Genomic DNA, 27,502 nt, shown 5'->3' with positions numbered 1-27,502 from the left:
GACACAGAATGAACAGCATATTGAAAAGACTTACAGAATCCCTGCTGTAAAGAAAAGTAGGTAATTTTGTTTTACTGAAACATGTGAAGTGTTGGCCACCCAGGCCTTTTCCCTGAAGCCCTATGGGCATTGTGCTGGACTAATTGGGGTGCCGAGAGATTTCTAGTTCAGTAAATGATAGGCCACCTTTAATGTCTGCTACTCATCTTTACCTACGAGACTAGGGGTTTTAGTTTCTCATAAGCACATAGGATAAGGCATCTGATCATTACTTAAACATTTCTGTGAGCTTTTATTTTGTTGGCTTCCTGTCAGATGAAAGTCTGCTGGGTTGTACTTTTCTCAAAACAAGATGCCGTTTTCTAGACTGAGAATATATCCGTATATTAAGAAATAAACAGTTAATGAAATTTTAGCTATTTTTTACCCCTTTGGGCTAAAGAAGAACCAAGGAGAAATCAAGGTTCTCTAGGGCTTCATGGCTGGTGGCCCCCCTCCCTGCTTGCACCATGGAGGACAGGCCATATCTGGCCACAAGCTTAAATGCAACTCCTTTTCTATAGATAACCACACAGTGTGTTCGAGGGGGGCTGTTCTTTAGATGCTAAATTTTAACAAAATAATTTGGGTTTCTCACCGAGCCAGTTCACAGTCACTTCCTACTCTTTTAGGTGAATTTCGTTGTTCTCCAGGAGAGTGGAAGGTGGGGTAAGTTGTTAGGTTTGAAGCAGCTCAGTGTTATTCCTGGTTGTAGCAACCAAAATGAGCAGAGATTTGAATAGAGAAGTAGTTTAAACAGTTGTGAGCTTGGGAAGATAAATGGTGAAGAGCAGATGTGAAGCTGTGCCTACTCCGGGGGACAAGAAGAGGAGAGCAGTAGGCAGATTCTGTCCAAGGCTGTGGGCTTTGCGTAGGTAAGTGTGTGGTTAATCAATATCATGTGAAATCAGTTGAGGTTAGTCAAGCATTCTGAGCAGTGTGGAAAGCAAGGTAATTCTCAGCCCTTCTTAATTAGAGATGTCACTAAAGGGAGAACAGCAGTCCTGAAGGAGATGGATGGAATTTTCAACTCTGTCTCCAAGTTGTTTCATTTTATGAAACATGGCCTTTTGTTACGGTCCTTGACGCACATGGCTCATCTCTCCTACCAAACTATATTTCTCTTTGAGGATATAACCAACATGATTCATTTTTATGTTTTTTTTTTTTAAATGTAGTAGGCCCTGAGTAAGAATATGTTGAATAAATTTATTTGAAAATAATACCTTAGTACCTACAAAAGATGACTTTTCTTGTAATCATAGACTTTCCATTGAAATCATAGCAATAATTAGGCTTGAATTGCTTCTATTCTGCAAGACCTCTCAGGGGGTCTGAAAGGCTGGCCTTGCCTGGGACAATATGAACAGTGAGTGGAGGCCATCTGTGGGTACATTGGCCAGTGTCAGGGCTGATTCATGAGCACACGCTAGTGCTAGCCACGTTTGGAACAGTGCTGTGAGCACCCAGACACTGACGTAGCCTGGAATCCAGATCCATACATCTGCTCCTAGTCTATCTCACGAGTTCCTTTATCTTGTAAGACACTGTTTTGCTTTAGTATCAGGTGCTGTTTCTTTTATCACAACACATATTGACATAATTATAGCTGAGGAGTGGGAAGAACAATGAATGTACATCAGTTTTTATTGTCACAGTGAATGATTTCAAAGAATTGGGGTTTATGAAAAGTAATAAATAGTAAGTGATCTGATAGGAATCGTCCTCTTTAATAGTTAGCCACCAGTTAAGAAAAAAGAAAATTCATAGAATTTAGAGCAAGGTGATATAAGAATTGTCTAATTAAAATTTGGCATGGCAGAAAATGTTCAGAAGATTACGTTTGGTGATTTTCTCTGATTTCTATAAACTCATTTTTTCTTATTTTTAAAAAGATACTTTGGATAATGTTGTAGGCAATGAAATATGCCATTATTTTAAATACCTATTTTTCTTAGCTGCCTATAAAACCTAGCATAGTTGTATATTATTTTTACTATTTTATCTTAATAATTTGAAAAGTCAGTGTCTTATTAACTGCCCCCCCCACACCCCAGCCCAAGTCTTCTTCAAGCCCCTCTCTCCATTATCTGGTAGTTATCACAGATCAGGAAGTTAGCCCTAGCACCCCATTTACCACTACACCTTGTTTCTCTCCCATATTTTTTTATGGCATTCATTTTGGTTTTCTAAGTGATTGCTTTTGCAACCTGACTTATCCTACTTAGATCTTTCACTTGATTCATCAAATTGAATTATCTCTCTGTAAACATGAGAATCTTTACACTTAAGGATTTCCACCTCTGTTACCAACTTATGGAAGCCAAACTGTTGTTTATAACATTTGCATTCTATGTAATACTGAACAGTCCAGTTGTTTTTAAAATATATATTTTGATCATATTTGCTTTATGTGAGTAAAACCTAAAGATAAATCTCATGACTAATCCAAGTAATCCAAAAATATGCTGAGCAAACATAGAAGTTCCCTCTGCCTTGAAAGCCTTTCCATAAATATAATTATCATCAATAGTTTGCTAGGCCTTCTTCTAATAACCATTTAATACATGTATATTTCCAGGGGGAGTATATCATATAGTTTTAAAAAGCTAAAAGGACCCTTATATGTATTTATCTGGGATTTGCTTTATTTATACTTATTTAAATAACAGCATGTCTTGGAAACTTTGCCCCAGTGGTACTTAAGATCTGCCTTATTCTCTTGAATGACTTTTGTCCAACATGTAAGGATGAATGATGAGTAACACACACACACAAGGCCTTCTTCTGCAGCATTCCCTAGAAGGTTCAGAGACCTGTGTGTCACACTGTTCCTTCTCCCAGCCTGTCCCCCTACCTGGAGCTACACTCAGGGACCTTTTAGTGCTGGTCACAAGAGGTGCTGTGGGACTTTTCAGCTCCATGGAGTCACCCTGACCATGAGGTCAGGGCCATGGGGGAGCAGTCCTGTGGCCTTGCCTTCCAGTCCCTTTCTTGTTCTGACACCACTAAACATTCATGATTGGGGGTACCCTCTCTTCCTGTGATCAGGCTGTGCCCTCCCCACATTTCACCAGAATGTATTTGGCTTCCATGGAGCTCTGTAGGAGATCAGCCCCTAATCTAGGAAGAAGACTTACAGGTTAACCCTTACCTCTCAGCAGTTTGGAAATCTATAGGGTGGATCATCATAAATTAATGACTCATTCCTCTATTAGCAAACATCTCCTTTCAAAGTTGTCCCTAGGTTTAGGTGTTATAAACAATGGCTTAGTGATCCTCTTTGTGAATATTTTATAGAAATTGAACTCCTAAGTCTAAGAGTATGTGTATAATTTAATTTTGAAGGCTCTCATCAAATGTCTTCCAAAAAGCCTTTGCTAACTGACACCTGTGGCATTCATTTCCCTTAGCATTAATTAATGCCACCAGTCTTAAATTCTGTTCTTCTGTTTCCTTAGGCTTTAACTGGTATATCCTTGGCTACTAGAATCACTTAATGCCTACATAACCATTTGTAGATCCCCAATTATGAATTTGTTGCTTATGTTCTTTATTCAATATTTGAGGTATTTATTTTTTATTAGTCACATGCACTCATAAGTCTGTGTATTATTCATTTATTTTTATGTATGTTGCATATATCTTGTCCATTTCTTTGCCCTATATTTTAGCTTTATTTGATATGTTATATAGCAGTTTTAACTTTTATGAAGTATATTTTGCTACATCTTTTTATAGCAGTTGGGTTTTGAATTTTATTCAGGAAATCTCTTTTCAGCTAAGATTATGAAAGTATTTTCTTTTACTGCCTTTATAATTTAGTGTCCTTATGTTAATCTTAAAATCCAAATGGCATTTTTTTTGCAAGGTGTAGGACCATAAGAGTCTAATGTATTTTTTCCCCATGTGGTAGGCAGTTTTCTGAACACCATTGGTTGTATAAGCCATTGTTTCCTCACTGACCTGAAGTGACATCTTTATCCCTTGTATGCATGGGTTTTTCTTCTCTCTTTACTGGTGATGTGTTGGGTTCAACACTCCTAGTGATATTCAACTGTTTGCTAAACATCCTTAATAAAAATGTCCCATTTTAGCCAGAGGAATGTGAAGTTCTTTATTCTCTTTTTTCTTTTTCAGCCACACCAGTTGCATATGGATGTTCCCCAGCCAGAGATTGAATCTACGTCATAGTTTAGCAACACTGGATCCTTAACCCACTGTGCCAGGTTGGGGATCAAACTGGCACCTCCATATAAATAAGCCAGATCATTAACCCACTGTGCTATAGGAAACTCCCCCTCCCTTTTTTATTAAAGTATAGTTGATTTAAAACATTGTGCCAATTTCTGCTGCATAGCAAAGTGACTCAGTCATAAATACATGTACATTTTTTTAAAATATTATTTTCCTTCATGGTCTATCCCAGGATATTAGATGTAGTTCCCTGTGCTATACAGTAAGAAGACCTCATTGTTTATCCTCTAAATGTAATGTAGTTTGCATCAACTAACCTCAAACTCCCAGTTCATCCCACTCCCTCTCCCCTAGCAACCACAAGTCTGTTTTCCATGTCTGTGAGTCTATTTCTGTTTCATAAATAGGTTCATTTGTGCCATATTTTAGATTCCACATATAAGTGATATCATATGGTATTTCTTTTTCTCTTTCTGACTTACTTCACTTAGCAAGATAATCTGTAGTTGCATCCATGTTGTTCCAAATGACATTATTTTGTTCTTTTTTTATGGCTGAGTGGTATTTCATTTTATATATGTACCACATCTTCTCAATCCACTCATCGTTGATGGACATTTAGGTTGTTTCTATGTCTTGGCTATTATGTATAGTGCTGCTGTGAACATAGGGGTGCATGTATCTTTTCCTGTATATAGTATCATGTCATCTGCTTATGATGACAGTTTTACCTCTACCAATTTGTATACCTTTTATTTCTTTCTCTTGTCTGATTGCTATGGCCAGAACTTCCATTGCTATGTTGAATAAAAGTGGTGAGAGTGGACTTCCTTGTCTTGTTCTAGATTTTAGTGGGAAAGATTTCAGCTTTTTTCCGTTGAGTATTATATTGGCTGTGGGTTTGTCTAAATGGCATTTATTATGTTGAGATATGTTCTCTCTATACCCACTTTGGTAAGAGTTTTTATCATAAGTGGATTCTGAATTTTATCAAATGGTTTCTATTCTAAAAGAAATATTGAAAGGTATCCTCTAAATAGGAAAGAAGTAGAAGATATAAGATGGAGGAAATCACAACTGGAGAGTAACCACTTAAATAAGCCAGTATACAGATCAAAAAGAAGGAAAAGAATCCTATTTGTGAAAGCAGTGATAAACACAAGGAACAGCAAAAGGATGAATATGAAGATGTGAAAAGGACATCAAAATCATAAAATATGAGCAAAGAGTGTAAGAAAATGTAGACCCTTTTTAAAAAAAATGTGTTTGAGTCTATATGACTATCAGTCTAAAGCAAACAGATGTAAGAAGGGGTTAACTTACTTGAAAAACAGGCCAACCACAAACCAAAAACAAACAATAGATTCACAAAAATCAAAAAGAAGCATAAAATAAAAAGAAACCATCAAGCCACAAAAAGAAAGGAACAAGAATCAACTGGAAAACAAAGTTTAAAATGGCAATTAATACATAATATCAATGGTCACCTTAAATGTCCATGAACTGAATGCTCCAATTAAAAGACATAGGATGGCAGACTGGATAAAAAAAGCAGAAGCCTATACCATGCTGCCTACAAGAGACCTATCTTAGGGCAGAGGACACACATAGATTAAAAGTAAGGGGGTGGAAAAAGATATTTCATTCAAATGGAAATGATGAGAACATGGAAGTCATAATACTCATATCAGATAAAACAGACTTTAAAACAAAGGCCATAAAGAAAGATAAAGTAGAACACTAATGATAAAAGGATCAATTCAAGAAGAGGATATTACACTCATCAACATATATGCCCCTAATATAGGAGTATCCCAAAACATAAAACAAATACTAATAGACATAAAAGGAGAAATTGATAGGAATACAGTCGTTTCAAGTGAACATGGAATGTTCTCTAGGATGACCACATACTAAGGCACAAAACTAATCTCAGCTAATTTCAGAGTATAGAAATTCTTTCAGGTGTCTTCTCTGACCACAATGACATGAAACTAGAAATCAACCACAGGAAAAGAAGTGAGAAAAAACTGACTACATGGAGACAAAACAAGATGCTATTAAAAAATCAATAGGTCAACAAGCAAATTAAAAAATACCTTGAGACTAACTGCAATGAAAACATAACCATACAAAATCTAGGGGATGCTGCAAAAGTAGTTCTTAGAGGGAAATTCATAGTGATACAGGCCTTCCTCAAAAATAAGAAAAATCTCAAATAAGCAACCTACCCTACCACGTGAAAGAATTAGAAGTTGAAGAACAAAAGTAAGCAGAAGGAAGGAAATAGTAAAGATCAGAGAGGAAATCAATAAAACAGAGATTAGAAAAACAATAAAAAAAATCAATAAAACCAAGAGCTGGTTCTTTGAAAGGGTAAATAAGATTGACAAACCTCTGGCCAGTCTCATAAAGAAGAAAAGAGAATGCAAATAAACAAGATAAGAAAAGGAAAAAGAAATCTCAATTGATACAGCAGAAATACCAAAAAACAAACAAACAAACAAAAAAATCCGTAAGGGAATATGACAGTTATATGCCAACAAATTTGATAACATAGAAGAAATGGACAACTTTCTAAAAACATACAGCACACCAAAATTGAATCAAGAAGAAATAGATAATTAGAACAGGCCAGTCACTAGAAGTAAAATCGAATATGTAATTTTAAAAACTCCCTACAAACAAAAGTCGAAGGCTAGATGGCTTCACAGGTAAAGTCTACCATACATACAAAAAAGGACTTATTTTTTATTTTTGGCTTTTTAGGGCTGCATTTGTGGCATATGGAAATTCCAAGGCTAGGGGTCAAATCAAAGCTGCAGCTTCCAGCCTATATCACAGCCACAGCAATGCCAGATCCAAGCCACTATGACCTACACCATAACTCATAGCAATGCCAAATCCTTAACCTGCTGAGCAGGTCCTGGGATTGAACCCACATCCTCACAGATACTAGTTGGGTACAGCCACAATGGGAACTCCCAAAGAAGAACTTATACCCAGCCTTTGAAAACTTTTCGAAAGTTTAAAGAAGAAGGAACACCCTAAAGACATTCTATGAAGCCACCATCACTCTAATACCAAAACCAGACAAAGATATTACCAAAAAAGAAAATTATAGGCCAATATCTTTGATGAATATAGATGCAAAAATTCTCAACAAAATTTTAGCCAACTGAATCCAACAACACATAAAGATCAACACCACGACCAAGTGGGATCCATCCCAAGTTCACAAGGATGGTTCAGCATATGCATGCAAACCAGTCAATGTGTAATGCACCACATTAACAAAGGTCAAAAGTCATATGATCATCTCAATAGATGCAGAAAAAGTATTTGACAAAATTCAACATCCATTCATGATGAAGTTCCTTATTCTTGTAGCTTCCAACCAATTTTAAATTTAGCCAGCACAACTATTTGATAATTGAAAATTATCAGGCTCTTTCTTTGTGGGTCCTTAAGTTAGAACATAAGTAGCAGAGGACTGTGTATCTGGAGCCATGTTATGTAAATTGTGGAAGAAGCCCTGAGCTGCTGTATTGGGTACCACCCTCCGCCATCTGCAGTGATCACAGCTTTATTTTCTTGTCCTTTGGAGATTTCCCAGGCTTTATTTGACTTGGTTTTTGCCCAGTGAATTTATAATTAAATACTACTGATTTAAAAAATGTGAAAACTTCTATGGAGTTCCCGTTGTGGTGCAGTGGTTAACAAATCTGATTAGGAACCATGAGGTTGCGGGTTCTATCCCTGGCCTTGCTCAGTGGGTTAGCAATCCAGCATTGCCATGAGCTGTAGTGTAGGTCGCAGACGCAGCTCGGATCCCGTGTGGCTATGGCTCTGGCGTAGGCTGGTGGCTACAGCTCTGATTAGACCCCCTAGCTTGGGAACCTCCATATGCTGCGAGTGAGGCCGTAGAAAAGGCAAAAAGACAAAAAAAAAAGAAAAAAAGAAAAAAAAAAGAAAGTGAAAACTTCTAAATTTAGTTTACATAAATTTATTTGGCTTATTCATTATTCCTTTTGGATTACTGTTTTAAAGATACAGTAGAAGCCTCTTTCAACTAAACTTTTAGATAAATATGCACCATAATACACTTCTTCTAATACATAAACTTAACTACAATAATTATTTTTAAGGATATGAGTTCAAAAATACATTCTGGACAGGCAGAAAAAGAAATTGCATTTCCAAATGTATATGCATACATACACTGTGTAACTGTTTTGAAAACCTATTAATTTCCAAATGAATTGAATTTACTTTTCATCTACAGTAAGAAAATTGCTAATAATAATCCCAATATTTGAACCACATTGCATTTAATAGAAAGACTAGTAGTAGTAATAAAAAAAAAGTGAATTTGAGTACCTGTGGTATTTTCTGAACATTTAATATTATTGCTCTTAATCCTCATGACAGCCTTATGTATTATTCCCATAAAACAACAGAAGTACTACATGGTCAAAAAGTATGGGAGTCAAAGTGTTAAAGCTAATGTATTTCTTTAAGTAGAACTGTCAGAAATTTTTAATGACAATTTACATTTAGAGCATACCAAATTGTTAACAGTATCCCAAGACAATCATTAAGGTCACACAGAAAAGTTTGGAAGTGGTGAGGCAGAAACTTAGCTTCCCTTGGGGAACTGGGAAGTGAATATTTTACCTAGGATCTGTGTGCACCTTAGTGCTTGACATCTGTGCCCTGCTATCTCTCTGCAAGTCAGTTTCTTTATCTGTATGATGATATCACCAGTACCTATTAATAAATAGATAGACATTACCTGATTGTGCCTTAGTGGCATTACTTTATTATTGGCACAGGTCTCTGTTTCCATAGTTAACTCACCACCATGCCACTTGGTGTGGTTTGTCACACCAACCCAAGAGCAGTCTTGTGACTGATAACGTGATGGTTTGGGTGGGAAGTTGTGATCTGGGAGGAAAAAGAGCAACGTAGAAGGATGAACTCTGCCTCTGGTTCATTGTACCAGATGAGCCCGTGCTTGACAGACCAGCAGACCATAATACAAAGTCCAGGATTAGCTTCAAATATATAAAATATTGATGGAGGTAGCATTTCAGGTCAGTGGGAGAAAATAAACTATTAATAAATTTCATTGAGAGACTGGGCTAGTGGTCTGGAGCCACACTTTACACCACACTCTAGGAGAATTGTGAACGGGATCTAATATTTAATGGAACATAATACAATTGTTCCAATACTAGAGCCAAATTTGGGGCAATTCTTTAATGACCTACAAGTAAAAAAGATGAACAAGGTAAAAAATTTCTACTTTTCAAAAGATACCATAAGCGAAGTATAAATGAAACTAAGGATGAAGTATCTGCTACTTGTCATAGACAGAGAGTCAGTCTCCTTTAGCTTTAAGAGAATGACTAACAACCCTGTAGAAGAAAACTGATTAAAAATATGGAAGCACAGTAGAGAGATAGAAAATACATTTGGCATTTCAATATCTGCGAAGATAATTTATTAATTATAAGAGAAATACAAATTAGCATTTTAAAAAATTAAAAGCTGGAACCCCAGTGAGCTACCATTTTTCTCCCACCACATTGGCAAAATTTGAAAGTTTGATAACAAAACACACTACATTGGCATGAATGTGCAGAAACAGGCTCTTCAAACATTGTTGGTGGAAGTGTAAATTGCTACAGCTCCTCTGGAGGGCAATTTGGCAGCATTTATCAAAATTACAAAAGCATATGCCCATTGACATTTGAAGAAATTCCACTTGGCACCATGAGATCCTCTTGGCATCCTGAGAAATGGAGGAAGTATTTCACAAGATTATTCATTGCAACCTTGTTTATACTAGCAAATGATTGGAAGCAACCTAACTGCTCCTCAGCAGAGGATCATTTAAATAGAACATTCTCTGTCCTTACCATGAAGTGCTGTTTGGCTATTAGCAAAGGAGGGAAAGGCTGGCCTCGGGCTGCTCTGCTGTCAGGTACCCACCTGGAAAGATCCCCCACATTCTTTGGTTAGGTGAAAAAAGTAAGGTGCTGACACGTGTTGTGCCAACAGATTTACGTGCAAAAAGGTGGGCGAAAAGAAGATGCAATATGTTTATGGATTGAGAAAATCGTTCTTAATTCTCCCCAAAGATTACAGAGTTAGGGATCCTGTGTCTTTGGTGGAGGGGCGAACTTTACTGTGTCTCTCCATCGTTAGACTTCTTGATGTTTGAAATGTGTGAAGGTATGTTTGTTTAGTGACTTCAGCAAGTGCATTATTATTATTATTTTTTTTTCTTTTTCGAGCCTCACTTGAGGCATATGGAAGTTCCCAGGCTAGGTCGGTTTAGAACTACAGCTGCCAGCCTATGCCACAGCAACAGCAATGTCAGATCTGAGCCATGTCTACAACCTTTATATATACATAAAGCTTCCTCAAGATTTTTAAAGTGTTCTGTTTCAAAATTTCATTTGAAATGTCCTTGGAGTTCCCTAGTGGCACACCAGGTTAAGGATCTGGCATTGTCACTGCAGTGGCTCTGGTTTGATCCCTGGCCCGGGAACTTATGCATGCTATGTGTGTGGCCAGCAAGAAAGAAAGAAGGAAGGGAGGGAGGAAGGAAGGAAAGAAGAAGAAAGAAAAGAAAGATGCTCTTAATTTAGAATGCCTTTCCCATAAACTTAGTGCTTGCACTTGTAGGCCCAGAAGGTCCTGTCTGAACCGCTGCTCCCCTCCCCATAAGGAGCCTGCAGCTCCTGCTGAGGCCTCTAACTTCTCATGGAACAGTGCTCTCGCTTCCCCTGCTAAAATCGCCTATGTCTATCCTTTCCCTTGTACCACACTCTCTTGATCACTATGGCTTTGTAATAAGTTTCGAAATTGTAAAGTGTGAGTCCTCCACCTTAGTTCTTTACAAGATATTTTGAGTCTTCTAAGTCCCAAGCATTTCCATATGACTTGTAGGATCAGCATTTCGATGTCTTTATGAAATCCAGCTGAGGTTTTGATAGATATTGCACTGAATCTGTACATCAATTTAGGGAGTATTGCCATCCTAATATTAAGTTTTCCAATCTATGAACATAGGACAAAAGTAAACTCACTGTCTTAAAAGTCAATGTCAAGCTGAAGGCATTATTCCATCACCCATTCGTAATTATCATATGTCCAATTGGCTTATCTGCTGTTATTTTTTCTGGCAACCTGCATCTGACCCTGTTTGAGGTAATGTCAAACAGAACATCCTACTTCTCCTGCCTGCAGTCCCACTTCAGTTTCCCAAGTTTTGTTTTTTGTTTGGGGGAAGAATGTCATTTGGGGCTGAGTATCATTCAGAATTACTTAGTTGAAAGTATCCAATCTATTTATTGTTCACTTGAACCTTGGAACATTGCCACATAGTCTGTTCTCTGTCTCCTGATAGTCTGAAGTGTACGGACTACAGTTTACCCCTACTCTGCAGGTGTTCTGCTTTAAATGATGTTGATATAATGTTTATAGCTTTTACTTTTTAGGCTTCGATTGGAATAGTTTGATTTTGTAGGTTTGAAAAGTTCCTTTTTGTGTCAACATTTGAAGAATTTTTACGGTGGATGAAATTCGATGCAAAAAAGGATATGATAGCATGCAAATATACTATTATCCATGAAATATATGAACTATATTTTTTTTATTACAGACAGACATTGACTGTCTTTTCTTCTTTTTTTGCATATAGTTCATATTTCTTTCTTTCTTTTTTTTGGCCTCATCTACAGCATGCAGAAGTTCCCTGGCCAGGGATTGAACCCTTGCCACAGCAGTGATCTGAGCCACAGCAGTGACAACTCTGGATCCTTAACCCAGTGAGCCACCAAGAAACCTCCTAATGTTTCTTATATGTGTGTATAAAACACAAATAAAAATAAAGATATAAAACATATGTATGAAATGATCCTTAACCTAAAATACCAAGATACACATCACTTATTTTTTGCTTTAGTCTATATTTTAAATAAAAAGCCTCTCACCTCTTAACCCTCCCTCCCCTCTTTCACTTGCTTCAGTGATAGCCTCCTGTTTGTTAGATTCCACATGCTACTGATGTACTAGGAGACACTGGTTTATTTTTATCCAAGATACTCACTTCTCAAATAGATAACATTCTGTTTTCAAAGTTATTGCTTTCTTCCTTCACCGAAGATTAGGATCCATTGCTTGTACTGTCCCCCATTTAAGTATACATCATACACTGAAATGTGTGTATTTTGGTAATTTCCACTTCCTCACTAGATCAGTGAATGTCTTTGATGACTCTTAATGCCTAGCTTTTTCCATAAGGAAATAATATAGGTGGCACCAAAGAATCAACAGCCCTAATAAACAGTGCTAATTAAGTACAGTAGTAGATTTTGTTTTCACTCCCCAGTGTCAGTAAACAATGGTGATTTTAGGGGGTGTCTGTGATGCCATGGAAAACAAATGGGAGATCTGCAGAATTGGGGGATGACTTGGAACAGTTCACCCCATTGGTTGGAGAATTCAGAAATGACCCTCTTCCTTTTAGTTGTCTCGGAAATGGACATTCTTTTCACTTGCCTTCAAATGTTTTTCTATATTATTTCTGTCACCTTGATGCAGAGCTATTTATTCCAAGAATGGTTATCCACTTAAGAAGCTCTAAAACCCTATTCTTTTCTGAGAACGTGCAAGTATCTTTGATATGTAAGTACTATAAGAAAGATGGGCTGTTGGTGTACCTGAAATACCTTGCCCTTGAACACACAAAACCTACATCTCAACCAGTTTCTGGACCTATAGCCTTTGACATTCATCTCCAGAATGGTCCCTCCAGAGTCTCCACCACAGGGGTCCTGGGACAGACTCAGAATGGCCAGCCCAGTGGCAGGCACATAGAGCACATGAGGTTCTTACCCATTTTTACCCTATTATGGTACTTATTAATTAAAAACAGGGAATTTATATAAAAACAAGTTTGGTGATTCGGTAGTGACAAGACAGAGATAAGTCATGTACACATATGTTCACTGACCAGCTTACACAGATGTAGTCTCAGTTCTAAGAGAAACTTAGCAGAAAACTTGACACAGCCCTTGCCCAAGGCAAACTGCAGAGAATTGAGAAAATTCCAGTTTTCCTCTTCCTCTTCTGTTAACATTTTTTTAAATGTAAATATTAATATGTAAATCAGTAAAATATGTTTGGAGAAAAAGAGAAGTGGGGCATTGCTGTACTGGGCATACTGTTCCAGTGTGTTTCTCTCTGGTCCAGGCAGAGAGATCTGATTTCATCTTCCCACTCATGCAGATCCCTTGGCGGTGTCCTTTGCTGTCAGACCCTGCCTGGGGATGGGAGGGAGGTAGCAGAAGCTTTTCCAGAGGATTGACTTGGGTCCTGTCGTGGCACAGGCCCCACTGTGCCAACCACCCGTTCACACACAAGGTATTTGCAGTCCAGCTCCATCCACACGATAGATGAGAAGAACGGCCATTCCCGGCAGCTGCTGTTCCCTTTGCTGCTGTTGTGAGCTCTGCTTGCTTAGGCGACACTTCTCCACACTTCTCTTGTTGCTCCACACCCCTCTTGTTGAGAATAGCTCACATGGCTGCTGAGTCTTTGAGTTTCTAAAGTTGTTTGTTGCATCTCCATGTGAGTGATAACGAGGTGACTATGAAATTTAGGCTTAGAACCATGTTTGCATCCTCAGTAGCATCTCCCAGGGTGTGTTCCTGGTGCAGTCACGTGTCACACACACAGACGTGATGCCACTTAGGGGTGCTGGGGCCATGCAGAGCCTTCCATAGTTGGAATCAGGGAGATGTGTTTGCTAAATACCTACCACTTCCTAACATTATTTGGACGTGGGAGCTTTACCTCACATGTCATCTTGCAGGATTTTGTTCTTCAGCAGCACCTTCAGGAAAGACTGATAAACATGTTGCTTGATTTTCTTTCGGCATTTAATTTTGCTCTGTAGGAAATCCAGGGCCATTCAGTTTTTTCGCTTCTTACTGGTTAAGTACCACATGCACATGCACGCACACACACATGCACACACACGCAATCTGCTTGAATTTGTTGGGCACTTTTCCTTACTATTCATGCAATGACAATAGCCGTGAGTGTGGGCAGGGTCTGGAGCACAGTCTGATGCAGGGCGCTGATGGGCGGGGGCAGGTAGAGTGGCTAGCTTGCCTCCCATGTAGTGAGTGCCCTGTGCCCAGGAATCTACTCATTTCAGGCCTTGCATTTCTGCATCTGCCAGAAGACAGGAGGAGGAGAGCCTATTTCAGGGTCAGATTAGTGTAAAGTATACCAGCCCTTAGTTGTACTGTCTCAGACCATCCCTTTTAAAAACCTTCACCCGTAGAGCACATTCTCTTGCAATTAGCATCTTGCCCAAATGTGGGGGTGGGAGCTGTTTCCAGCTACTTTTTTATTTCCAGCTATTTTAGAGCCTCACTTGGGAGCAGCTCACTTGACAGAACTTAAAAGCCAAAGCTTCTTTGTTTCCTTAGTGCCATGTGTTCAGTGGAGGTGACAGTGCTTTCCTTTGTACCACTTCTCAGGGTGGAAAGGTGTGTTCTCAGGATTAAGGAAACTCCTTCACTGCCCTCAAGTGGTGCCAGAGTAATCTGATATTAAAATCATAATACTTGGAGGTTTGTATTTCCAGTTCTGCATGGAAATGAATCGCTCAGGCAATAGACCTGGGAATTAGCACCAGGGTTACAAAGGCGACTGGCCTCATGGGCTTAATGTATTAAATGAGCACAACCCTTAGGACAGTACCTGACCTGGAGTGAGGCCCGCGTGGGCGGTAGCTAACGTCATGATTTGTGATCTTGTGTTATTGATTTGACCTTAATTCTGTTGACTTTTCTTCCTTACTTGGTAGGTCGAATTGTGCAGAAAACATCCGCAAACACATTCTACACACGGGAAAACATGAAGGAGTCAAGATGTACAACTGCCCCAAGTGTGACTATGGGACAAATGTCCCTGTGGAATTCCGGAACCACCTGAAAGAACAACATCCTGACATCGAGAACCCTGACCTGGCCTACTTGCATGCTGGTGAGAAACGAAAACTATTACATAAAATACTTGTGCTTCTTAAGAGGCTTTCGTTTCACCTGTCACAATAGTTATCATGCTCTTTGTACATCACCAGCATTTATTTAAATGTCGTAACATATGTGATAGTGTCTGTTTCAAGACTTACAAAACAGTACACTTGGTCTTATCCCACGCAACTGTGAAAACAGGTCTGTTCCGTTCTATTTCATCAAGAGCAAATGTGACAAAATCATCATCCAGGACAACAGAGTTGTTAATAGCAAATATTCAAAATGCAGTTGAACTGAAATAGTAGTAGTTGTTTGAGCTTCTTATTTTGACTAATTGATAAAGATTTTAAATTTCTTTTCAACGCATGTTTGTGATTGATAATGTCATAGCCTATCCCTTGGACCACTGCTTTCCAGTGAGCATCTGGAGAGGAGGAGAATATGACTGAGGAGAGGGCAGGACCTCTCGGGTGGGTAACGTAGTGTCACCACATCCAGGAATCAAGAGGGACTGGCCTAGGGCCTAGGGAATGTTGGTGACGGCCATGACCATTGAGATCATTTTGGCCTTATTGGACGGGACACCAGGTGCCATGGAAGGATCAGAGATACAGCAGCGACTGCAGGATTGAGCAGATCCATTCCTGTAGCTCAACATTTTGTTCAGTGAGCAAGCACGCCTTGAGTTGAGTACTTGTGTGCAGAACAGCCAGATGATGGATTATGAGTGTGGGAGCTCTGTGAGGAAGTATTACCTGAAGGACATTTAGAGGAAGTTGCACAGTGTAGCCCAAACAGTGCTGTAGGTAAATGATGCCAGTTGACACAGGCGATGCCTTTCCGCAGATGCTTTGGGATCAGTTGGAGCTATTTAAACTCTGCGTCTCCTCTCACTGGCTGCATGGGTTCCAGGCAGGCAAACCTCTACACCTCAGATTTCTCACACGTAAATCTATTTAAAACCTTTAAAGGTATTGGCTGTGATGCTTTCCTCGCAGTCCCTTCATGCATGAGCATGAGCAGTGCAAGCCATGGGAAATCCCACCAGAGATGCAAGGCTCCAGTCGCAAAATATGTAAATGATGTCTATGTTAGAGCAAACAGAACTTGATGAGTAATTTGAGTTAGGATAATATTCTTAATACATTTGACACTGTCTGCATGTGAGGTTATCATGTGTTTTCCACTGATGTGTTCTTTCAGATTTCTCTTTGTGCTCGTATGATCAACTCTTTTTAAGTAAGGTGAAACATCTAATTTGGGGAATCTCTATTTTACCAGAGCTGTTTTGAAAAACGAAAACAGGGGTCAGTACTCTTTACATTTTGGTTAGGTTGTTACTGAAAAGGTTTCTAACTAGACAGTCAATCAGATTTAGTTGACAAAAACAAAGTCAAATTCAAATATCTTTGGGCGATCAGTACCTATGGGTTCTTTATTACCATGAACACATGACAATGCAGATAGATGTCAGAAATATTGCCGTGGGGAGTTCCCGTCGTGGCGCAGTGGTTAATGAATTCAACTAAGAACCATGAGGTTGCGGGTTTGATCCCTGGCCTTGCTCAGTGGGTTATGGATCCGGCATTGCTGTGGGCTGTGGTGTAGGTCGAAGACGCAGCTTGGATCCCGCGTTGCTGTGGCTCTAGTGTAGGCCGGCGGCTACAGCTCCGATTCGACCCCTAGCCTGGGAACCTCCATATGCTGCGGGAGTGGCCCTAGAAAAGGCAAAAAAGACAAAAAAAAAAAAAGGAAATATTGCCTTAAAGGTGGTGCTTTAAGAAATGGCCAAGCAAAACCATCCAAATTGATGGTAGGTTGTCAGCTAAGTACCATTTTCAAGGTGGTGTCACTACGCCTGCTTCTCAAGATGCAGAATTGTAATTCCATTGCACCAATTAGACACTAAAAGTGGGCTATTTTCCTAAAATAAGGTACCTCTAACTTTTAAATGAGGTAAACAGCAAAGAGAGGGGGAACACAGCTAATTGCAAACCAAAGAGATACCTCCCTTTCATTGTTCTGCACAGAAAGGATGGACTGCCTTGCTTACGCTATGGCTGAGCTAGTGCGGCTCAGTCTTCCATTTTGAGTTATCATTTGTATAAAAATTTTTATTAGAAAAATTATCCTCGTTTCCTTGTGTATGTTTGTGATGCTCTTGTGCATAGAATCCTAGTTTTCTGTTTATATTTTTATGATTCTGTTAGAAGCTTTCTCTGCATGAATTATAGTAGCTTCCCTTAGTATTTTCACAAGCGAAGTCCACGTGGTGCATACAGGCTGCCACTTAGTTATCCCTCACTGTGCTTGGCAGTGTCACTCCTCACTAATATGTTTGCCTTGATAAACTTAGCACAGTTATGAGAAACCTTTAAAAAGGCAAGGTTTTTAGGCTAACTTTTAACTTTGTAATTCTGAATCATCTGTGATACACTCCTGAGTGTGTGAAAGGCGCCTTCCTGGATGGGAGGCAGGATTTGAAGTAGGCCCTTGCTGCTCTTCCTTCCATGCTGCCTGGAAGAGAAACCAGGCCCCACAGTTGATGATCCCTGAGTCACAGCTCTGTAGAAGGTCAGGAGGTGGCACGAGATCTTCGGAGCGGTTATGGCCCAGTCCTGAAGGAGGCCGCTGGTTGCTTCTTGCTCTCAGCACTGCGACTGGGTTGAGATTTCTGTGATCCCAAGTTCAGTGAAGCATAATGATGCAGTTCTTTTAACCTACCTGCAAAATAAGCATATTCACTTGGGATCCAACTTGGCTCTTTCTTTTATGTATATCCAACATCTCATGGTTTCACAAGAAGGAAAACATTAGATGACAACAGCAGAAGAGATTGTCAGTAACGTAATTTGCCCTGGGCGCACCTGCACTGAGATGCCCTCCTGCTGCCTGGTCGCTCTCATGACCCACGTTTCCATGTGCGTGTCCTTAAGGGTGGATGTTTCCATGTGCATGGCTCCAGCTCTCATTCCCTCATTGAACGTCTTGGGACTCTGTTCTAACTCTGGATCTCAGACTTCCTCTCTGTGAGCTCAGGTGGTGATGCCTGCTGCACAGTTTTCACAGGATCTCAAGGAGAGTGAGGTGTAAACTGTGGGGTGTGTTTATAGGAGGCTCCCGTGAGTGTTGCCCACTTCTTCTTCTCTGTTTGCCTTTCTTGATGGTTCATTGTCTTTTTTCCCACTGTTTGTTGAGGGCTAGAAGAATGATTTTATTATTTTCTATTTCACACAAAAGAGAGTTAAAGGCTGTGTGTGAGCTTTAATTTTGGTTGTAGCTTTTTTTTTTTTTTTTTTTTTTTACAGGTGGTTATTTCTTTAAACAAAAGTGGATTATTTAGAATGTAATATTCAATTTCCAGGCATTTGGGGGATTTTCTAGTTATCTTTTTTGTTAACTGTTGAAATAGAAATTGATTTGTAGCTTAACACCTACTGTGCTTACAGACGATAGTCCGAATTATTTTAATCCTTTGAAATTTGTTTACACTTTCTTTGGGCCTAGCACATGGTGAGTTTTGGTAAATGTTTGAGACATACTAGAAACAATGGTATTATTTGGAACTATATTCTGTGTTCCCTATATGTCACTTACTCCGTTTGTTTACTGTGTTGTTCACAGTGTTTGCATTCTTACTATTTTTTTAAGCTAGCTCTGTCAGCTGTGTTAATAGAAGTATATTAAAGTTGCCACTATGATTGTGGATTTGTCTGTTTTTCTTTTCAATTCTGTGAATTTTGGCTTTACATATTTTAAAGACAAATCACTGGGTGCTTGGAACTTTAGGAGCATTTTATACACATGTACATACCTATGACGAAGAAAAAAATACATATTCCTTTAAAATTATGAATGTTTCTTCTTATCTGCAGTAATAATTCTTACTATCATTCTGTGTTTCATATTGTATAGCTATGCCAGCTTGCTTACAAACCGCATGTAGCTGCACTTTCTTTTGCTGCTGCTGCTGTGACAACTTTAATCTTTTACTTAGTCTTTTTATTGTTTATACTTAATATAATTATTGATCTATTCATCATAATCAAAAAACTGCAAGTATTCAAATGCCCATCAAGGAGAATGTATAAAGGTTGTATATTTATATAATGGAATACTTCATAGCAATGAGAATGAATGAACTTCAGCTAAAGCAACAATAAAATAAATCTCATAATCATATCATTGGATGAACTGAACCAAACAAAAAGGAGAATATTCTGTATGATTCCATTTTTTATTATGAAAACAGCCAAAGCTGCTCTACAGTGTAGACACCAAGGTCTGTTTCCCCTTGGGGGCAGCAGTCACTGGGGTAAGGAGTAGTGGTGCTAGTTTTGCTTCTTGCTCCTAATGTTGGGACCTGGTTGTGTTTAGTTGGAGAATATTCCTCAAGCTCTTCTATGAGTTGTGCACTTTCCAGTATATACTTCACACAAACAGGAAAGCAGAATTCCCTTCCCCTAAATTTCTAAAGAAGTTTATTTAGGTCCACTCTAGATCTGTTATGGTGAGATTTTTCTAATCACATTGATCCCCAGAAAATCAACATCAAATTACAAGTTACCAGATTTTTTTCTTTCATTGTGCATTATAATTTTTTCTATTAGTGAAATCTGTGTCATCTCAAAAGCAGTCTTTATTTGAGCTTTGTAGTTTTGTTTTTTTTATTTTTTGTTTCTTTGTCTTTTTGCCATTTCTTGGGTCGTTCCCGTGGCATATGGAGGTTCCCAGGCTAGGGGTTGAATCGGAGCTGTAGCCACCGGCCTACGCCAGAGCCACAGCAACATGGGATCCGAGCCGCACCTGCAACCTACACCACAGCTCACTGCAATGCCAGATCCCTAAGCCACTGAGCAAGGCCAGAGATCAAACCCACAACCTCATGGTTCCCAGTCAGATTTGTTAACCACTGAACCACGACAGGAACTCCTGAGCTTTGTAGTTTTAGCAGTTGCATTTCTCCCATCTTTATTATCCATGAATAATCTTGTGTTCTATTACTACACCTTGAGCAAGAATTAAACACACTTTATGTTTGCGATAGAGATGACCTTCTATAGGACTTGGGTGGTTATAGCTCAGAATATTTCTAAAATACCCTTAAAGAAGGAAGGATGGAGATGGTGCAGGCCAAGGAGAGGGCAGGGGGGCATGCCAAGGCTCTGCTGATTGTCTCTCTGAAGAAAGAAATGTTTTTCCTCATGAATCCAAGAGACAGCTCCATGTTATGTCTCCACAGCTCAAAGAGCTCGTCTGCTGTTGAAGCAGTACTCACTAGGCATGGACAGAGGTGCCCTGCAGCACCAGGCGTGGCTCACTATGTGTGGACAGAGGTCCCCAAAAACACTGGGTGTGGCTCATTACATGTGGACAGAGTGCCCTGGAGCACCAAGCATGGAGAGGGTGTCCCCCTTCGAGAATCTGGCTGAGTTGTTTCATATTCTCCTCAAAGAAGCTAGGACTTTAAATGTACAAAATGTTTGCGCCTCTTGTAAAGATAACAATCAAATGGTGTTCTCTTTTTAGGGGAAATTAAGTATTAAATGATGACATGGTCTTTCCCATAATATCTTTTATTTTTCTGTCATTTTTAATCATATTTATATCGCTATAATTTTCATCAGTTCTTATGTATAAAGGCTTAATCATTTACAATATATGTTAGATTATTGCCTGTGTCAAATGATAGAACATGAATCTATCATGCCCTCCTGACAAATTAGAATTTTATATTCTATAAGATAATCAGTTTTTAATTCTTTATAACATGTATTATTTAACTGCTTTCCATAGCATTTTCCTCTTACCCAGTTATGAGAATAAGAATGTGGAAGTTTGACTCTTATCAAAATTTCAAATCCTTTTCCTTCTAATGGTAACCAATTCAGTACCATTTAAACTATATTTAACTGATTCCTTAATTCTATCCCAGTGCATCACTTTATACTTTGGCAGATTAAATTTCATATTCCACCTCTGAGCCCATTTGCTTAATCTATCGTGGTTAAGATAAAACAGCTGTAGTCTTTTGTATCTTAACCATTCTTTCTCATTTAGTGGTACATTCAAATTTGCTAATATAAAAGATTTTCTTCATCATTAATTAAAAACATTGGTGCCCTGATGTATAGAGCCTTGTAGAATTTAGTCTTCCCAAATTCTTTGGCCCTCTATTTTTAACTCCAGTACTTTCATCCCCTTTGTTACTTGGGCGCTCTGACACATGTCATGACATTTTGTACAATAATTCATTTTATGAAAAGGTCCAAAAATCTCAGAAAATCCTGACAGTTTCTCATTGGTTCTCCCTTACATAAACCAATTATTACTTCAACCTAAAAAGGAACGAAATTTTTTCTGACATGATTGCCTTTGGTAAATCCATGCTGACTCACTCCTATTAAATTGTACTTCTCCAAATGTATCATTAAGCTCATCCATAAGTATCATCTCAAATTTATTTCCTAATATAGATGTTAGACTTACAGCTCTATAATTTTCAGCCTCTCTCTTTCTTTTTAACCTTCAGACTGCATTCCTTGTTTTCCAGTCTCCTGATACTTCACCACTTAACAAAAGACTTCCTAAAATAATTAACAGTTCAACACTTTGATTCTTTAACCTCCGACATCATCCATGGGTGAATTTACTATTTTTCTTAGCTGCTGCTAAAGTCTTTGTTTCTTTCAGACTCCTGTGTATGTACCCTGGTGCCCTGTGTAAGCCAGGTCCTTAGGTCTGACATGGCCAGCGGATTCAGGATTTCACTAGCTGGCCTTGCTTGTCGCTTCCACTCCTGTCAGATTTCCTAAGTTTAGAACTACCTTGCATGCTTTGTAGTCAGTGGGTCAAAGCAGTATTTTTCTATCAATCTGCATTGTTTCAGTAATATAATTACTATCCAGGATCATCTCATTTGTGTGTGTTTATCAGTAAATGTACTGCTTACTGATAAGTCAAGCTGACTCCCTGAACTCGCCACTATTTCTTTTATTGAATAATATACCAAACTAGGTTTTTTCAAAGCTTTCTCACTATACATTCTTCAATATTTAATCTGCTTAAGAGTAAATATGTTCTCTCAAGCATTTTATCAGTATGTCTAAAAACTTCCTTTATCTGCTTAACACTGAGGAACAGAGTTAAGGAAATATTTGCCACTGTATGTCTATCTGGTCCACTTTCTGCCACTTCCTTCCCACAGTCCCCCAAAATGTAATATGTATGCTTTCCTGTTTTAGATGGTTGGTATGTAGAACTGAAGAACTGTATTATTTTACACAGTCACGTTTTGCTTTTTCAATTTCAGAGAAAGAAAGAGGAAGGGGAGTAACAGTGTCTGTGCCAAACTTTTCATTAGGCCATTAAATCTTCAAAGCAAGATTCTTTGGTGGGTGTAATTTCCAATTTAATGATGTGACTTTAAAAAGATGGATCTTCAAGAGGTTAACTTGCCAATTGAAATCCATGTCTGGTTGTCGTCAAGAGTGTTCCAGTTATATAATCCTGCATATACGGGGGCTTTAAAAAAGTCAGTTTCTATAGGTTAATGAAATTCTTATCATGGAAGCCTTAATATTTTGGAGTTTTCAGACATCAGATAATCTGAAAACATGTAATAGGAATCAGTATGGTATAAAAAAAAACACCCATCAGGGTAAATGTTTTTACAGTTGTATGTCCCCTGCCTGGTACAGAGCTTGGTAGATGGATGGGTGGGTAGATGGATGGATGGAGTCAGATGAACAAGGGTTTGGCTTTATTGTGATTGAGATGTGTGGCTATAAGCAGGTCGTTCTGCCTTCTATGTCTTTATTCTCATCTGCAAGATGAATAATGATATTTATCCTTTCTTCTGCATATGAAGTTCAAATTAAATAACATGTATGAAAGAGCTTTGAAAATTATCATTGATATTGAGATTTTCTTTAAAAGTAAATGTAGTGGGTTTTGTTATTGCTATTTCGGTAGTAAGAAAGTAGAGGGAAAGAACTGGAATGATTTTGTGCATTTATTTCAAGTTGAATTTAAGAGTAATGAATCTCATAACTGTGTGTGTGTGTGTTATGTGTGTAATACATATAATATTAGCATGGCCTTCTGAGCATATATCCAAAGTTAGCTCTAGAAAAGGTCTATATAAAACCTTTTTCCAAGGGGAAATTTATTACTTGAATTATTTCTATCTTTGTATGTGGTCCACTCTTTATTTTTAAAACTATTTTTTTAAAAAGAATGTGATCTTGAAATAATGTCCTTTCTAGTGTATATTTTAATGTTCTGTGAAGTCCTTAAAGGCATTCACAACACTTAAAGTCAAAGTACAAATTAAAGTACAGCTTTTGCTAGCAATACCTAATAGACTTGGTGAAAATATCTGAGATTCACGTAGATCCATTCCTTTAACCATCTTTGATGGATCACAAGCATTTAGAGCACTCTACTCAGTCTCATCCCCTCACTTTAAGGAGAAGTTTTAAAGTAATGTTTCATTTTTTTTTTCCTAGAAAAAAAGCTCTATTCTCTTGTTTCTTAGGAGGCCTTGCTTAGTGCAATTAGCCTGTTTAATTCAGAGCCACATTGAAACTCTCTCTTAGGCTTCTTTCCTTGCTGCCCCAAGGTTATACAGGTACATGGCAGTATGGTTTCCTCATCAGCAGGCAAAATTGCGATCTTATCTGGACTAACATTTTTAGCATTCATGAATTGAATTCTGTAAAATAGTCTTAAAAAAAAAAAAGGAGACAAAATTGTGATCTTATCCCCCCTGACAACTTCATTTATCAAAATTTTAAGGGGAAAAAATTGATTGTGGAAAGTTAGAGTGGGGGCAGTATGATTTTATCAGGTAATTGATGTGGCTTTTATTTTTATAGAGATCTTTTATCCACTGTTTAGTTCAATATAATTTATATATTTTAAAAATTTATATACCCTCACAGGCATATCTTGATCCCAACTAAACTGCAATTTTATGTGAGGGGAACAAGGTAAGTGTTGACAGGTCCTACTGCTGATGCTACATAACAGGCTACTGTTTCCAGCGAAGCCATTTAGTGAAGGATATCATTACAAGTTTTTCAAATTAGGAGGAAAATTCAGGTATATTGTTTAATTAGCTTTGAAATTTAGTTCAGAAACTAAATGTGTACAAATGCACATTATTATTCATTTGCAGTTTCATTAACGGCTATTTTTAGAGAGCAAAATTACCATTTAGCAAGTTTTCCTTGTTTTAGGTTTTTATTTTGAAATAATTTTAAACTTACTGAAAAGTTGCAAAAATAGCACAGAGTTCCCGTATAGCCTTTACCCACCCTCCCCAAATGTTATCATTATATATAACCATAGTGAAATTACCCAAACCAAAAACATTAGCATTAGTACAATAGTGTTTTCTAAACTTTATTCTTTATTCAGATTTCACCAGTTTTTCCCTTCTGCCGTTTTTCTTTTCCAGAATTCAACTCAGGAACCGACATGTTCTTCTTTTGTTGTGTCTCCTTAATCTCTAGTCCCTGACAGTTTTTCTGTCTCTCATTGTCTTGTGTGACCTTGACGCTTGTAAAGAATATGGATCGGTTATTTTATAGACGCCCCTTATTTTGCATTAATCTGACATTTACTCATATTTGGTTGAGGTTTTTTAAGAATTCCCTAGACTAGAAGTGGAGCATATCAGGGGTGCATTATGGCAGATGATGGAATCTGAATCATTTGGGTAAGATGGTGTCTCCATATTTCTTTACCACAGACTTCCTGTTTCCCCCTTTTTAATTAATACACGTCTCAGGGAAGATACTTTCGGATTATGAAAATAGCCTGTTTCTTCTCCAGCATTTACCCACTAACTTTGACATTCATTAGTGGATCTTGACTGCAACAAGATCTGTGGAGTTCTAATGGTCATTTTCTCTTTTCCTCATTCCTTCTACATTTAATTGGAATTCTTCTTTAAGGAATATCTGTCCCTTCTCTCCCAATTATTTTTTATTCTATTAATTTTTACCATTATGGACTTATTTTACTCTGTGGCATATAATCCTGTATCGTTATTATTTATTTTCTTGCTCAAACTGCTTCAGCTTTGACCATTGCAAGGACTTTTAGGTGGACTCCAGTGTCCTTTGATGTGTCCCCATCCTTTTATGAACATCTCTTCACTTTCTGGCACCAAAATGTGCTCCAGAGCTATCTGGTGCTTTCCCTACCCTGGTGGTAAAATCAACCCCTCTTTCAGGAGCCTTTGCTCCTTTTATTAGAGAAAGGTATTTAGAAACCAAGATATGAACCCTGTGTGTTCTCATTGCTTCTCTGCACCATTTGCTTATAGGCCTTCTTAGGAGCCAGAACTAGGAAGCAGATGTGTGCATACTAAGCCCTGCATTCCCATAACTATACATTCTTTTATCTCTTTAAAACATAAATTATATTAGCTTTAAAGCCCTTGGAAATAAACGAAGAACAATCTTTGTGATCTTCAATTAAGCAATGGTTTATTTGCTATGATACTAAAAACGTGGGATATAAAAGAAAAAAAAATGGATGAATTGGACTTCATCAAAAAATTTTTAACAATTTGTGCCTTGCAGTATTGCAAAGCAACAGTCATCAAGACAGTGTGGTACTGGTACCAAAACAGACATACAGACCAATGGAACAGAATAGAGAACCCAGAAATAAACCCAGATGCCTATGGTCAATTAATCTTTGACAGAGTAGATGAGAATGTAAAATGGGAAAAAGGAGTTCCTATCGTGGCGCAGTGGTTAACAAATCCGACTAGGAACCATGAAGTTGCGGGTTTGATCCCTGGCCTTGCTCAGGGATCAAACCCTGAGCACAGCGTTGCCGTGAGCTGTGGTGTAGGTTGCAGACGTGGCTGGGATCCTGCATTGCTGTGGCTCTGGTGTAGGCCGGCGGCAACAGCTCCAATTAGACCCCTAGCCTGGGAACCTCCATATGCCGTGGGAGTGACCCAAGAAAAAGGCAAAGACCAAAAAAAAAAAAAAGGGAAAAAGACAGTCTTTCCTTTTCAGGAAGTGTTGCTGGGAAACCTGGACAGTTGCATACAAATCAATGAAACTAGAACACACCCTCACACCATGCACAAAAATAAACTCAAAATGGCTTAAAGACTTAAATATAAGGCAGGACACCATCAAACTCCTGGAAGAGAACACAGGCAAAACATTCTCTGACATCAACCTTCCAAATGTTTTCTCAGGTCAGTCTCCCAAAGCAACAGAAATAAAAGCAAAAACAAACCAGTGGGACCTAATCAAACTGACAAGCTTTTGCACAGCAAAGGAAACCAAAAAGAAACCAAAAAGACAACTTACAGAATGGGAAAAAATAGTTTCAAATGATGCAACTGACAAGGGCTTAATCTCTAAAATATACAAACAACTTATACAACTCGACAGCAAAAAAGCCAGCAACCCAATGGAAAAATGGGCACAAGGCCTGAATAGACATTTCTCCGAGGAAGATATACAGATGGCCAACAAGCACTTGAAACAATGCTCAACATCACTGATTATTAGAGAAATGCAAATCAAAAGTACTATGAGATACCACCACGTCACACCAGAATGGCCATCATTAATAGGTCCACAAATAACAAATGCTGGAGGGGGTGTGGAGAAAAAGGAATCTTCCTTCACTGTTGGTGGGAATGTAAGCTGGTACAATCACTATGGAGAACATATGGGGGTACCTTAGAAAACTGTATACAAAACTGCTATATGACCCAGCAGTCCCACTCTTGGGCATATATCCAGACAAAACCTTCCCTGAAAAAGACACATGTATCTGCATGTTCATTGCAGCACTATTCACAATAGCCAAAACTTAGAATCAACCCAAATGTCCATCGACAGATGAGTGGATTAAGGAAGATATGTTTTATATATACTCAATGGAATACTACCCAGCCATCAAAAAGAACAAAATAATGCCATTTGCAGCAACATGGATGGAACTAGAGACTCTCATACTGAGTGAAGTAAGTCAGAAAGAGAAAGACAAATACATATAATATCATTTACATCTGGAATCTAATATACAGCACAAAGGAACCTTTCCACAGAAAAGAAAATCATGGACTTGGAGAATAGGCTTGTGGTTGCTAAGGGGGAGGGGGAGCGAGTGGGATGGATGGGGTGCTTGGGGTTATTAGATGCAGACAATTGTCT

At 38.4% G+C, this 27,502-nt stretch overlaps 1 protein-coding gene across 3 annotated transcripts in view; it reads left to right on the top strand.

The window, feature by feature from the left end:
• ZNF407 (zinc finger protein 407) overlaps positions 1-27,502 on the top strand; it is a 426,993-nt gene that overhangs the window by 273,775 nt on the left and 125,716 nt on the right. For 2 of the 3 annotated variants that reach the window (XM_021073780.1, XM_021073786.1), the window contains one exon: positions 15,131-15,309. In XM_021073780.1, coding sequence (XP_020929439.1) covers positions 15,131-15,309 — 179 coding nt within the window. Of the gene's footprint in view, positions 1-15,130; positions 15,310-24,247; positions 25,953-27,502 lie in introns of those variants that run through there. The other variant, XM_021073791.1, reaches the window with a different exon arrangement.

This window comes from Sus scrofa, chromosome 1 (assembly GCF_000003025.6).
Source record: "Sus scrofa isolate TJ Tabasco breed Duroc chromosome 1, Sscrofa11.1, whole genome shotgun sequence".
NCBI classification, from domain to species: Eukaryota; Metazoa; Chordata; class Mammalia; order Artiodactyla; family Suidae; genus Sus; species Sus scrofa.
Note: the sequence above shows the minus strand (reverse complement) of the source record. Positions and strands in the feature narration are given on the sequence as shown.